Source organism: Thermobia domestica, chromosome 3 (genome assembly GCF_964235325.1).
Source record: "Thermobia domestica chromosome 3, izTheDome1.hap1.1, whole genome shotgun sequence".
Classification (NCBI taxonomy): Eukaryota; Metazoa; Arthropoda; class Insecta; order Zygentoma; family Lepismatidae; genus Thermobia; species Thermobia domestica.
Genome location: NC_137456.1, coordinates 175,459,828 through 175,475,870, shown reverse-complemented (window position 1 = coordinate 175,475,870; position 16,043 = coordinate 175,459,828). Strand labels below are relative to the sequence as shown.

The window sequence follows — 16,043 nt, the reverse complement described above, 5'->3', positions numbered from 1 at the left end:
ACATTTCGGAATTTTTTCACACTTAAGCCATTATAAGGTACCTTTATGAAGAATTTCACGTTTATATCTCATTGTGAAGTACCTAATCAGCTTGATGAGTGAGAGGACGAACATATTTATGTTTGGCTAAGGACAGTTTCTCGCCCATAAAAAAAATCCTATAGCACATTAATCACATTTCGGACTTTTTCTGTATTCTAGTCATTATAGGATGCTTCTATGCAAAGTTTCACGTCTATACCTCATTAGAAAGTACCTAATCAATTTGATGATTGAGAGAATGAAACAATTTCTCCTTGGCTAAGAACAGTTTTTCGCCAATAAAAAAAAAATTCTCATAACGCATGCCACACATTTAGGAATTTTTCTATGCTCGTCATTATAGGGTACCTCTCTGCAAAGTTTCACGTTTCTATCTCATTGGGAAGTATCTAGTCAATTTGATGAGAGAGAGAATGAACCGATTTGTGTTTGACTAAGGACAGTTTTTCGCCCATAAATAACTCCCATAGCACATTCCTCACATTTCGGACTTTTTCCAAAAAATTTCCCATAACACATTCCTTAGATTTAGGACTTTTTCCATACTCGTAATTATAGGATGCCATTATACAATGTTTCACGTTTCTATCTCATTTAAAAGTACCTAATCAATTTGATGAGTGAGTGAGTGAAACGATTTTTTTAATGGCTAAGGAAAGTTTTTTGCCCATAAAAAGATTTCGCATAGTACATTCCTCGGATTTCGGACTTTTTCCATACTCAAGTAGTTATAGGTTTCCCTTATGCAAAGTTTCACGTTTCTATCTCATTGGGAAGTACCTAATGAGATTCCATAGCACATTCCTCAGATTTCGGACTTTTTCCATACTCAAGTTGTTATAGGGTACCTTTATGCAAAGTTTCACGTTTCTATCTCATTGGGAAGTACCTAATCAATTAGTTGAGTGAGTGAGTGAATCGATTTCTTGCTTGGCTAAGGACAGTTTTTTGCCTGTAAAAACTTTCCCATAGGACATTCCTCAAATTTCGGACTTTTTCCATACTCAAGTTGTTATAGGGTATCTTCCTGCAGAGTTTCACGTCTCTGTCTGATTGGGAAGTACCTAATCAATTTGATGAGTGAGTGAGTGAAACGATTTTTTTCCTGGCTAAGGACAGTTTTCTTCCCATAAAAATTCCATAGGACATTCCTCAGATTTCGGACTTTTTCCATACTCAGGTCGTTATATTGTACCTTTATGCAAAGTTTCACGTTTCTATCTCATTGGGAAGTACCTAATCAATTAGTTGAGTGAGTGAGTGAATCGATTTCTTGCTTGGCTAAGGACAGTTTTTTGCCTATAAAAACTTTCCCATAGGACATTCTTCAAATTTCGGACTTTTTCCATACTCAAGTCATTATAAGGTATCTTCCTACAGAGTTTCACGTCTCTGTCTGATTGGGAAGTACCTAATCAATTTGATGAGTGAGTAAGTGAAACTATTTTTTTCCTGGTTAAGGACAGTTTTTTGCCCATAAAAAATTCCCATAGCACATTCCTCAGGTTTCGGACTTTTTCCATACTCAAGTTGTTACAGGGTATCTTTATGCAAAGTTTCACGTTTCTATCTCATTGGGAAGTACCTAATCAATTTAATGAATGAATGAGTAAAATGATTTTTTTCCTGGCTGAGGACAGTTTTTTGCCTATAAAAAATTTCCATAGCACATTCCTCAGATTTCGGACTGTTTCCATACTCAAGTTGTTATAGGGTACCTTTATGCAAAGTTTCACGTTTCTATCTCATTGGGAAGTACCTAATCAATTTGATGAGTGAGTCAGTGAGTCAGTGAGCCTGAAAACTGCATATTTTGGGGGTCCAGTACTCGAATATGGTTAAAGGTAGGAATGTGAGATTTGGCATATCGGTACATCTGTGGGATATCTTCCTACATTCTAAATTTCATGTTTCTACCCTTAATAGAATCGTTTTTACAAAGCCTCGAAATCGGCGATTTTACCCAAAACTCTTGTTCGTGTATAATATGCTTACGGCAGTGCAGGCCAGTTTTTAGTTTCTTCGCGGAACTTGGCTGCCATGCACTGCCGTGCATGTTGATATCTGAAAACTATTTAGAGCATATTTGAGATTTATACCATCTACATAATACCCTGTACACCCATTTAATAGTGATGTAATATGCATTTTTGGATTGCGTATGCGTGACTTCCTTTATGATGATAAGGACCACCCCCCAGAGTCGCTGGAATTCGAAAATAGGGCCTTTTGAAATTTATCATTTTCACTATTTTGGACAACCCTAGCTCCGAAACTATGCACTTTTCGCAATAGGTCCATATAAACAAACCTTTTCTCTTATTTTGATGTGATGGGTCACCTCTTACAGTTTGTCGGTGTGGCCAATTCTTTTCCGAAATGAAATTTCGAAAACTACAATCTCTAACTTTCGCTCGTCGATTCCAAATTTTGAATAAAATTGCCAGTTTTCCTTCAAATTTTCAAAAACCTTACTGTTGTTTTTATTCAACGTTATAGGGTCGGTTTGACCAAAGATTAACATGGGTTGCTCCTAAGGTGTTGCTAGGATGTTGCTTAGGTAGATATCTTTGTGTTAGGCAACCAGTAGAAGAGCTACGTATAGCCGGTTATCGAAATTGTAAGCGCATTCCTTCAATCTGAATAGCAAAACCTATTACATGCTGGCAACTTCAAAAGTCTGTAGAGTCGCATTGTTTCATATTTAGTCCAGTCAATAAAGGTTTTTGTGTCGGGACTAATTAGTAACAAGCTAAAAATTTCAGAAACGCTAGACTACAATATAAGGAGTATTTTCTGAAAAGTCCTCACCCCTATCCCTCTTGCTTTCCTCTCTACCCCCTTAACCCTTTCAGACTTGCATTTTTGAGGGAAATGTTGACTTTCAGTTGTGTAGCTAATCTTTCAGTACTATTCGTCCGAGTATCATGGCGTATACGTCATTCTCTTCAAATTGAAACATGCTTTCAAATGGTAGCATGCGCATGTTTACATGACGTACAAGCGAAGGTAAAACAGATAACTTTCCCTCCGAAAAACCCCTTTTTTGAAATTCAGTACCCTTTGGAGCAACCCTGGCTACAGATACGTGAATGTAATCTACCTTGCAAGATACTATGGTCCATATGTAATGTGTGCTGAAAATTTTATTGCAATATCTAGAATAGTTACGACGGAAAAATATTTTTTCAATCTTACTTGACAATATCGAATTTTATATATAAATAAGGAGAAGTGGGACATAAATATATATATAAAATAAGTTTCCAAACCCTTAATATACATCCAAGTATCATGGTTAATACGTCATTCTTTTCATAATGAAACAAGATTTTAAATGATACCATGCGCATGTGTTTATAATGTACAAAGAAAAGAATTTTGGGATAGATATGAAAATTTCCCTCCAAAAATCTCCTTTTTGAAATTTGAGGACCCCTGAAGCAGTACCGGGTACAGATGCCTGAATATAATCTACCTTGGAAAATACTATTGTCTATACATAATGTATGTGCCTAGTTTCGTTGCAATATCTAGAAGAATTACGAGGTGAAAAAATATTTCTTAATCCTATTTGACAATACAAATGAGATATTTTCAGAGAATCGAATCTAGTAAAAGCACTCTTACCTTTCTAATATACCACGAAAATATGACAAACGGAACGAAATACAACTCTTAGGTTTGAACTATATACATGTATATACATTATTAATAGTCTATGCACATAAGTTAATATTTTATTTATAACTGTTATATACAAATGTATGGTTACTACATTTTATTAGCTTGTTTTTTATTTGTATTATTGCTAATTGACATGGCCAATTTTGGTTCGGAGAATTGTTCCTAACTTAGATTAGGGCCGTTCCATTATCTATCACCTATGGATCCGCCATGTCCTCGACTGTCAACAATCGGCAGCTGCTTAACAATGCAATATAATGTACTTTAAACTGCAATAACATCACGGACCATCCATATAAAACACATGGGATGTGGAATCAAATATTCTACTTTCTACAATATTATTACACATTTTATATGATTGGCGTTTACTTGTCGACTGACAAAATTCAATTCAGCTTTCAATACAATCTGGTTAAAACAAAATGCTACACTGTTAACACTCGTCATAATCGAAGTCAATAACATCGTCATAGGCAGGAGAATTATCACAGTAAAGTCCATTACAGTGTTCACACATGGCGAACAATCTAATCTTACATTTCTACTTATAGGTTGGCGCAAGATTATTCACAGGTACGAGAAACGAGACGAAGATCACCAGGTGCAAAAGTCTTACAAGGAACCCCTTGAGTACGAGGTCGGAAGTGCAATCTCTAGTAAGGCTCATTTGAAAGTGTAGTGTGAACAATAATGAGAGGAAAAATATTAGCTGCTAATGGCTCACCATGTGCATCAGGAGGGCGATAGAAAATACGTGTCCGGGAGGTGCAGAGATCAACGTTCTATGGGATATATGTAACACACTTCACAAAATGGACATCATCGACATTCATGAAATGTTCAAAACGAACCTTTAACTTGCACCATGAACACCGAATGAAAAATGACGTGACACAGTGATCACAAATGTTCGCACCATCAAGATTGAAGACGAATTTCTTGGGGGTTACAAACCGTTCAGGACGTTCAGCTAGGTATCTACTTTTAAAGAATGCATATAGAATCATATTGATATCACGGGGAGATGAGAACTGATGGAATGTGATGGCACCCATTACACCAATATGATTCTATGTGAATTCTTTAAGAGTGGATACCTAGCTGAACGCAGTGAACGGTTTGCAACTCCCAAGAAATTCGCCTTCGATATTGATAGTGCAAACATTTGTGATCACTGTGTCGCGTCATCTTTCATTCGGTGCTCATGGTGCAAGTCAATGGTTTGTTTTGAACATTTCGTGAATGTCGATTATGTCCATTTTGTGAAGTATGTTACATATATCCCATAGAAGGTTGATCACTGCACCTCCCGGACACATATTTTCTATCGCCCTCTTGATGCACATGGTGAGGCATTAGCAACTAATATTTTTCCTGTCATCATTGTTCACACTACACTTTCAAATGAGCCTTACTAGAGATTGCACTTCCGACCTTGCACTCAAGGAGTTCTTTGTTAGAGCTTGGTACTGGTATCAAAGCTTTCCTTTGACATGTCCTTCTTCATGATAACCGTAAAAAACGACAGTGGCATTTCTTCCGTATATGTTTACAACGTACACTGAGTGCTCACTGAATTCCGACCTCCACACAAAAAGAAGTCTGGCCATCAGCCGAGATGATTATAATTGTGACCAGCCTGACTGGTAGTATTGCAGAGAAAGAACAGGCTCGAGGCTACATATTGGCAGATAGCACACTGTTATAATGGGAGGTGGGCAGGATTTATCCGCATTTTAATAGAGCATGGTTGTGGGTACCCGAGCAATAGGTACGTCAATACCCTGACAGCAATACTTGTCGGATAGGCCCGTTCATGTGTAATGTAGATGTACAAGGAATACGGAACAAAACTTGGTAACGGTCTCCAAGAGATCTCCAAGAGATCTCCAAGAGATCTCCAACAGAGAAGACTAAGAGTCTTCAAGAGACGTAAGTTTAAAACGTGGGTCGAGCGTCGCGTCAGACAGCTCGTGACAGCCAAACGAACCATCAGTGTCTGGAAATTACGTGACCAATACAATGGTGGTTGCACAACCAGGGGCGGATCCAGGACGGACTTCTTTAGGGGCGGTGAGTGGTAATACTGCTACTTAGAGCTACTTCTAAGAGCTCCAAACTCTGTTTTATTTATATACTAGCAGCGTTCACCCCGCTTCGCTGCGGTCACCCCGGAACGCAATAAACTTTGTTACTTAGATAATTTTTACTTTTTCGCTTTCAAGTGATATGATAAAAACCATAGAAGATTGCAGTAAATCTTAACATTATATCGCCTGTCATTTATGTTAACCCGCCCCGCTTCGCTGCGGTCATCCCGGTGCTGGCATATTGTAAAAGTGTCTGTAAAAATAAAAAATTTTAAACAGAAGATTCAAGCTATTTTCCGCTGTATATCGCCTGTCATTTATGTTAACCCGCCGAGTGACACGGTCATGCGGGTTGCATATAAATACGTTTATTTTTACCTATGATGAACTAATAACAAAGGATTTGTACGTTATGAACACTTGAATGGTCAATTATCTCAAGACACTGGTAATTAAAAATTAAAGTGATATGATAAAAACCATCTAGGGTCCAAATCCTAATAACCCCCCAAAAATGAAAGAAATTGGTTCAGCCGTATTAGCGTGATGAGCGGACAAAATTTTGTACGTTCTCTTTTATATATATAGATAAAATAAGAAAGTTTCCTCTTCGGGGGGGATTGCCCCGATCGCACCCCTTGGATCCGCCACTATGCACAACACCCATATCCTACGTAACTACACTGCCGGAAAATAAAATTGCAACACCATGAAATTGTTTTCAATCTGAAGCGCATTTATTCCATATACTGTACATGGTACGAATATGAGATGATTACAATATTAGCTCCTTCAGTATATTATTTTGTGAACGATACGTCTATCATCATACTACCACCACCGCTTTAGTACCGTGTATACCCTCTACGAACTGCAATACAGGCACGGATTCTTGCATGCATTCGATCATAGAGATGACGGACACAGTCTTGCGGTACCATGCCTGCTTGAACTGGTCGCGCAAATCAGCAACAGTTGTAGGTGGAAGTGGAGCAGCTGTCAGTTGTCGACCCATAATGTCCCATACATGTTCGATAGAAGACATCTGGGGAGCGTGCAGGCCAGGGAAGTCGGAACACACCTTGCAGAGCACGTTCTGTTGCATGGGCAGTGTGTGGCCGGTTATTGTCTTGCTGAAAGAGTACAGGACCCTCCTATCTCAAGAAAGGCAGTAAAACCAGTTATACCACCTGTTGCACGTAAGAGGTGCTTGTCAATGTATGGAGCACGATTGCGTCGTCCTTGTGTTTACTGTGTGAGTCACTTTCATTCACTTGTTGATCTTCGGCCTCTGCTAATTCACAACACAGACTCGGCACAGGTGGCGCAAATATCCCTCTGTGGCGCTGCCATCTGTTACATAGTTAATCATCTACTTCACTATCACCAAAGAACCCAATACTGGAAGGACATTAATCTCCCTCATGTTTTACAGGGTGTTCCAAATTTATTTTCCGGTAGTGTGTATGGTGTACACTGGCATGCATGCAGTTCCACAGCAGATTACACACTCGTCACAACAACGAGACATCCATTGTGTAGCTGCAGGTGTTAGAGAATCACATACACACAATGCAACACTTCTACCCACACAAAGACGACATTTTCTAGGATGGCAATGCATGGTGGCATAAGCCAGGACTGCACTTGCTTGGATAAGGAACTTTTCACGGCGCTGTAGCGTATGAATTGACCCCCTAAGTCACCGGATTTTAATCTTATAAAACATATATGGGATGTTGCGGAACGAGCTCTTCGCACAATGACTCCTGCACCAACATCTGCGGACTCATTGTGGAATACCATCAGGAATATATGGTGTCAGATCCCCGTGTAAACATATCAGCAACTACCAGAATCCATGCCGCGTCGTGTTCAGGCCGTCCTCTGAGCGAAAGTGGACCAACAAAGTATTAGATAGGCGGGCGTAATTCAGTGAACACTTAGTGTAGTTGCTACAGTTTTGAATAAAATATCCGTAAGTACAAGGAACATAATGAATAACAAATCCTCCATCAATCACTACAACTGATTTCATTTTCTGCTTTGATCAACTGCAATACAGCTATAATAAATGGGTTAGACACTTTCTTGAATTTCTTATTATGGTAGTCATAAGTCCACTCCATCCTGGCTGCGACTGTAATCCTACAAGCCATATAAGGTTTAGGGGAAATAGGTATTGTGAAGATTGGGCGGTAAGAGATTTTACTTGTTGAAGTTCACTTAAGTCTTCAACGATCATTGAAGAAAGACCCGTATTTCTCTTTTTCCATTGGATGTAAGTACACTCGGATAGTTGTGGTCTTAATAAAAGACTCAAGAGGGATTATCTTAACTGTTATCCGACACAGGTACCTGATGTGACACATAGAATCCATCCCGTAATGCTTTTGTTATCAAGACTTCATACATTTACGTCAACATTATCAGAAACATGTTGGAGAAATCCATCTGAATGAATAGCTGGGAAGCCAGCGTTAATGATCGATGTTAGGTAGATTGTGACTTCACGGTAAGATGTTCACTCTCCCATTGATGAAATATGTTTATGAAGTGTCTTGAACCGTATAATCGATGTAGATTTAGAGAAAGGCTTGTCTACATGGGTGACAGAAACGATCTAGGTCTTACAACAAATATGAGAGCGTGATTTGTAACAACACACTTTCTTTCAGCTTTCTAGGATTCACTTGAAGTTGTTATTTTGTAACTTGTGATGTAAAAATGTCAAGACTTTCTGGAATAAGAATTTAACCCCCTGAATTAATCGTATTCTTAAAATTTGCAATTTCTTAATACACTTTCTCTGTAACTTTTCTTGCGCATCGACTTTTCTTTGTACACTTGATTTACGAATAGAATGTACACCATTTTTACGACTACAATGTCTGCGTTAAGTTTATTTCCACAGATTACACAAATGAAATCAAAATTATTATTTTTTTTACATTATTAATGTTTCTCAGGTAGCCTGGAACAATACGAAATTACCACACTCTTGTCAATGTAATATATTATACTGAGTAAAGTTTCATTAATCAAAATGATATGGGGATTCAAGTTTAAAATTAGGATCATTGCTTTCTACTTTCTGTTCTTTATTACAGTAAGTGATATTGTCAAGCAGAAATAGTAACTTTGACAGCTCGAAAATGAATAAATATTGTATAATCACAAAACGTTATAAGGAGTTATGCATTTTAAAATGAAGTTTAGTGTTTGAAATGAAACACATTTGGGTTTTTATCCAGGCAAATTATAAATTTTATACTAGTTTTTTTTTAATTGACTGTGAATAATCATGTAGTGACTAAACCTTTCAATGCTTGCCTTGCACTTGAAAACTGCTATTTTGCAATTATACCTAACGTAAATTAGTCTGTAGATTTTTTTAAAACATAAAAATCTAAATTAATTATGAGCATGTAAACAAAATGTTACATTCTAGTTAAAGATAAGAAATCAGAATACTAAAAGCATAGTAATATATGCCTACATTTCAAATTATAAACCAAAAACCTTACATAAAAAAAAGAACCTATAAGATACTCATTAAGTACTTCTCACTCTTACTGCACAAAATCACTTAGCACATACAAGCTTCATAAATCTCCCACTGAAGCTGATGCATGAAGGTAGACAGTGTCAAAGCCGGATTATAGTGAGAGCCTAGCCGGTCCGGCAGAATGACTTTCACGCACCTGCAGTTATTTGGTAAAAACTGCATTTGCTAAAAACATCGTTCTCATTCCTATAAACTTATTAATACGTGTATCATTTTAAAGCTAATAAAATAAGCTAAAAATTTTATTCGAAACATTTATTGCAGCGTTATCATGTTTTAGTAATAAATAACAAAGATCTTAAAAATTATATCGAAAAAACTACTTTTTCAGCATTTTATTTCAATAGCGCCATATATACTTACTTTAGCTAAAAACACATAAAGGCATAATTTAAAGAACGTAATGTGAGGAACCTAACTTTAAAAAATCATATTGATATGAACTGGCTTAATCGAGTTATTGACATTTTAATGTAGGTATGCAAATTTGCATGTTTATGGCCGTGGGGGGAAAGCAAGAGGAGGAGGGTTGGGGACTTTTGAGGAAATACTCAATTATGATGTTATAATAACTGGCAAAGTTTCAGCTTATTACTAATTAGTCCCGACAAAAGCCTTTTTTTTGCCTTTATTCACTCGTCTATTCAGTAAAGAATAACGCCCTTTCTTAGGGTTAGTGATATATAGAGGAACAGGTATATAGGGGAATCAGGAGAGGAAGAGTTTATTTGTTGAAGGATTTTTGGGTAGTTTCCTTTAATTATTAATTCTTTATTTATCGATCATTTATTTATTATTATTATTTATTATTTATTTATTAATTCTTTTTTTATATTTTTTAAATTTTATTTTTCAATATGGATAAGGATTTGTAAGGTTATTCGGCTAAGATTTATGTTTGGTACCATCCCAGCATTTAAGGAAACCTTGAAATCTTGCTCTGGATAAAAGCTTATTCGACTTCTTGCTGTTGGTATGTTTGGATGCTTCGTTTGCTGGTATTGGTTTATGTATAAGATGAGTATATATCTGTTGAGATCTTTAGATGTTTCGGATTTCGAAATGAATAGCTGCAGGATATTAAGAAAAGCAACCTAAGATTATGTTATGTTCGAGAAGGGGGACGGATCCTGATAGATGGGTGGCGCTCAGTAGTTTGTATCATACAAGATGATGTCTAGGATTATGGAATCGGCGGTTTTGGTTGTATTGTTGATGCTGTGCTGATTTGATTTTGAGTTTAACGTCTCTTTACAACAGCGAGCCTATATGAGACGGGACCTACTGATTAATATGGAATCCGAACGACTTGAGCTCCCTCCGGGAATCAAACCCGGATCTCCCACACTAATAGCGCGTACGCTAACCGTTTAGCCACGAAGGAGCTCTGTGTATTGTTGATGCATTTTTGACAATTTCAGGTGTAGCGGGATGGGAAACGGAGTCTACCGTTCATATAGATTTCTCGTTGCAAGTTATTCGCTATGCAATGTGGAGTACATGCCTTTCTAGGATGGCTAGTTCCTGGTAGAAGTTGTGGTTTGGTAAGGTACATGCAGTGTGTCATAACTAAGAACAGTTTTAATAGTTTAAGTCGGTTTTTGTTGTAGTGCTATCTATAAGACGTAGACGTTGATCTGGGATGCTGTAGTTGGGTCGTAAGCCTGCTTTCTGTCGTGGCAAGAGATTGTCTCAATTGCTATTCACACACACTGTTTAATTTTTGGTTTATGTATTTCCACTTTAATGTTTAGATAATAAAGTTTGAATTTGGAAGTAGTAGAACGTAAGAATTAAAAGTGAGCATTAAAGTAAGTAAGGATGTTGTTTTCCCTTATCCGTAAAGTTTCTATAAACTGTACGCGTTCAATAATGGAAACATTGCAGTCAAAACCTGTAAAATTCCTTAATTGAAATATCCGTACTTATTCGTTTGATGACCCCCAAATCATATTTACTGCAAGGTTTTATATATATATGAAATCCAGTGTTTTAATATTGGGTGGGGGTTTGAAAATAAAGTTTGACTAAATTTCTTCTTACGTTATGTATTCTTATAATACTCAACACTTCCACAGATAAATTTTCCTTCAAATTATCACAAAAAGTTTTCTGCCTATATCAGCGTTTTTCGACTTAACTAAAACATAATATCACTGCATGTTGGTTACCATATTTATTAATTATTATATCGGAAGTACATCAGAGTTATTTTGTTCGTTAACTGTGTTATTCTTATAATGAGATGACTACTCCAATTAGAATTAGAGATGCTATCTTGAGAAATAATTAACAAGAGTTTCTTGAGTATGGATAATAACCACAGGTGAATTGATAAAGTTCCATGTACTCTATTCGATTACAGTTTGTATTCGTATTCTGCTACTCAATAGAAATAGATATAAATTTATTGTTAGAGGTTTTCTTAAGAAAACTCACACATACACGTAAACAAGAAAATAATTTGGTTAATCAGCTTGAATTCAGATTCAATTGAGGCTTATAATATATTATCCTAAAAGTGTATCTAACTCGCGAATAGTCACACGGATTGCACTGCTTTATTACGAATTTTGTTACGTATAATAAATGTAATCATATTTAATTGTTAACAAATAATTACTAATGATTAAATTATTGAGAGAGATCACAGAGTTACTAAACTTAAAATGCTTTATTTTCCAAAATCGCGTTTTCAATGTTATGTGCCATGTTTTACAGTCCCCTTTTACTATTCAAGTTTCTAAGTTTTCAAGTTCACATGTTTTTTAATCCTTTTTTCTTTCCTTATTTTATAGGTTGTGATTCTGACTGAAACGTGTGTAACAAGTATTGCCACTCCTACTACTACTCCTTCTTCTGTTACTACTACTATTGGTGGTACTATTACTACTACTCCTGCTGCTGCTGGTACTACTACTCCTGCTGGTGCTAATACTACTACTCCTGCTGCTGCTACTACTACTACTTCTCCTAGTACTACTGCTACTGCTGCTGCTACTACTACTACTGCTGCTGTTACTACTACTACTACTGCCATCGATTCCTTTAATTGTTCAGCGAATGGAGTTTTTCCTTACTCTGGTAACTGTTCATTGTATCACATGTGCAAAAGTGATGCGAACGGGATCTTCTACCACTCAATATACAGTTGCCCAATAGGAACAGAGTTTAATGCTGGAAGTGGCAAATGTGTTTTGGCAGGCCAAGCAAATTGCTCTGATACTACTTCTAGTACTACAACTACTACTAGTACTATTACTACTACTGCCGCTACTACTACTACTACTTCTGCTGCTGCTAGTACTACACCTGGCAACAATGCCTTCACTTGTTCATCGGATGGAGTCTTTCCCTATTCTGGCAACTGTTCATTGTATCACATGTGCAAAAACGACGGGAATGGGAATTTCTACGATTCGGTTTACAGTTGCCCGACAGGAACAGAGTTTAATGCTGGGAATGGTAAATGTGTTCTAGCAGGACAAGCAAATTGCCCAAATTAAAGCTCTAAATAATTCACTATTTAATGATTAATATACTTGAACAAGCACTTGCAATTTTAAGGATTTCACATTTCATTAAAGTAACATTCATCGACTTAATATCTAACAAATCATTTGCAATGAATTTATAAATTTCACAAATGGATTTATCTTGGAGCTGAATTTTGAAGTGCAACTGTGAGGTTAAATGCAGGTACAGTCTTCCGTAAAGACACGGCACTAGATTGCTGAAATTTATCTTGATCCGCATTCAATTTCAATAATTGATTGGTAAATTTTAATTTTCTCGTAGTGTATGTCTGAACACGCTAATTCTATAAAGAAAAAATAAAGAAAAGAAATTAAAGACATGGGTCACCGCATTAAACTTTCTCGCTCCAATTTCTTAAACAAAATAACATTATGATGCAGTTATTACCAGGTTATTAATGAAATATGAATGAAATAGTCTGAATTGTTTTTGAGAAAATGTCTTTGTACGTCATTTTGTCAGCTTATTGGTGATATTTAACTGTTGATAATTAGTGCAGGCAAGTTCGTGCGGAAACTGCTATATAAAATGGCACATGTAGTTTCGCATTAGTCACTAACAAGATAGTCTGTGAAAATTGATCAATAGAATAAGATTTATATAGAATTAAATATATGATACGAGAAAAGATGAAAGTCACTCCAGATGGCGCCCATACAAATTCAACAGTTTTTAAACTCACAATTTTTTGATCTTTTATTAATTACTTTATCCAATGTTTTTGTATTTAGTAATTTTCTTATAGTGTGTAATGCAATTAGAAGGTATCGAGTGTTTCTACTGACATTTGATATTAAGATAATTTAATCTTCTATTTTATTAACAGGCAAATATGTACGTACCATCTTGGTTGCACCATATGCTATAATTTTATCTAAATGTATTCTTCTTTTTAACAATTATAGAGGAATTGCTCTAAATTTCTTCCTTAATACAATTATAACTTACAAAGGTATAGAAGGAAAAAAAAGCTATAATACCAGATGCTATTTAAGAAATGAAACGAAATACTTTAGTTTTACGCAGCACAGTTACGCCGGCTAGGAAACGGTGATGATGAGAAATGAATGAAATGGTGGAATGAAGAAACTGGAACGAAACGGGAGAACCCCGAGAAAACTCTTATACGCGATGTTTGTCCACCATAAAATCCACTTGGGGCGAGCTAGGATCGAACCATGGCCCCAGTGCACCAGAAGTGAACGCTCTACCACTTTTTTAAAAATCATTTATTGAACTATAATGACTAGTACATTGCAGATACTGATGTTACATTGCTCAGACAAGAATACCATGAAAGCTTACAAGATCACTTAGAGAAAATTATCAAGACGTCTCATTCGTAATGGTCAAAGGAAGATCTGATTACGAGCATATTTTAAATACACAGAGAAAAATCCGTTCTCCCGACAACGGTATATTGTACATATATACGGTATCCTCTTGCTTACTATTAGTCTGGTCTGTTAACGATAGGATCGTGACAGACCGGACACAAGTATGAAACTTTGCAGACTGAACGTACTTCGGTATTTAATTCGTTTTAGGGTCGGGTGCCAAAATTTTCTGGCCGCGATTTTGAAATATGCCGCCATATTGGATTTTATGTAATGTTCTCTTAAAAGATCATTATCTCGGTAACCAATGGTCCGATTTTGATGATTCTTTTTCTAAATTATAAGTTAAGCAAAAATTTAATTGATTATAACAGTAATAAAGTCAAGGTAATATGATAAAAAAGAGAAAAATATAAATATTTAAGATTTTATGAAACATATTTACACATGAATGAGTTTTTCTCCAAAATGGCTTATCTTATAAAAGCATGTACCCTATAACGTTTGAAAGAGCATAAAAAGAGTTTTAATTTGATGTACAATACTTTAAAATGCGATGAGAAACAGTCGAAATATAAGTCTTGAAAAAAACCCAATGCAAATAGGAAGACAGCGTAATCGGTCAACTTTGTGAAATTTAGCGGTGTCTGGCAGAAATTTTTATCATTAAATTATCTAGTTATTATTCTTGTCATGATTACTTAATAATAACTACGTTTAATCATTACTTAGTATTGTTATGGGAGTTTTCATTGCAGTAGTTCTATGTAAACATGAATATTTTTTCATAATATTGGTTATTATAATGTAACTGTGAATACATTAAAAGTGTATTGTGCCTTTTAAGTTGGAAAATGTCATTCCTTGCAGTATTTGACATAATATGTTTATTAAGTGTTTTCTAGGCGATTCGTGTTCAGAATTCCTGAGGATCTATAAAGATTTCGGTAACTTAGAAGAAATTTGTAAAGCTTGTCACTGGAAAAGAAGAATTAGTAAACACAGTAATTGACAATGCAGCGAAGAGGCATAAACAGTGAAGACTGAAGTTTGTTATCTAACTAACTAACTCTATGGGCTATGGAACCCGGAGGTTCAACGCCGCGTTCACAAAAGCTCTCCACTGACTTCTATCCTTAGCAAAATGCATCCAGTTTCTACTTTGTATTCCTATCTCGCAGGGATCCTTCTTAATATTGTCCTCCCATCTGCGCCTACGTCTTCCTAATGGTCGTTTTCCGATTGGTCTTCCAGTCAAGGCTTTGAAAGCGTTTCTATTTTCTTCCATTTTAGCTACATGACCTGTCCACCTAACAAGTAAACCTTACGTTTGGGTGAATCGAGTTGCTAACTGAGACACATATGAGAAAGTAGTACTAAATATGGTCAGTATTTCAGTGAAGTTGTAGGTGCGAAGCTCCAGGGGTTAGGGGATACAGCTACAAGAACATAACATGGAAGTACAGAATAGTCTTCATACAGTTGGAGGTAAAAGCTCTGTAAGACCTCTTGTAACGACAAAAGGTGAATAACAAATATATGGGTACATATTAGGACCAGGGGGAAGTCATATAGTAAGGGTATACCTGACGGCGGCCATCTTGAAATCCCCCATTTTGAATTAAGATTAAGTTTTTTAAAATAGGAACAGGGTCATGTGATACATGATGTAAGGCGCAAATTTAATCAGAAGAACAATGGTGACGTTAATTTTGATTTACGCGCAATTGGTAAAAAATTACAGGGAAATTAAATATTGTTGCAGCATATGTATTAGTC

The 16,043-nt window shown here is 36.2% G+C and overlaps 1 protein-coding gene across 1 annotated transcript in view; it reads left to right on the top strand.

The window, feature by feature from the left end:
• Positions 1–12,936, top strand: part of LOC145680876 (uncharacterized) — a 37,209-nt gene extending 24,273 nt beyond the window's left edge. Inside the window, exon 2 of the mRNA XM_081752017.1 lies at positions 12,189–12,936. Within this exon, the coding sequence (XP_081608143.1) occupies positions 12,189–12,896 (708 nt within the window). The 3' untranslated portion in view covers positions 12,897–12,936. The remainder of the gene's footprint in view (positions 1–12,188) is intronic.
• The last annotated feature ends 3,107 nt before the right edge of the window (positions 12,937–16,043 follow it).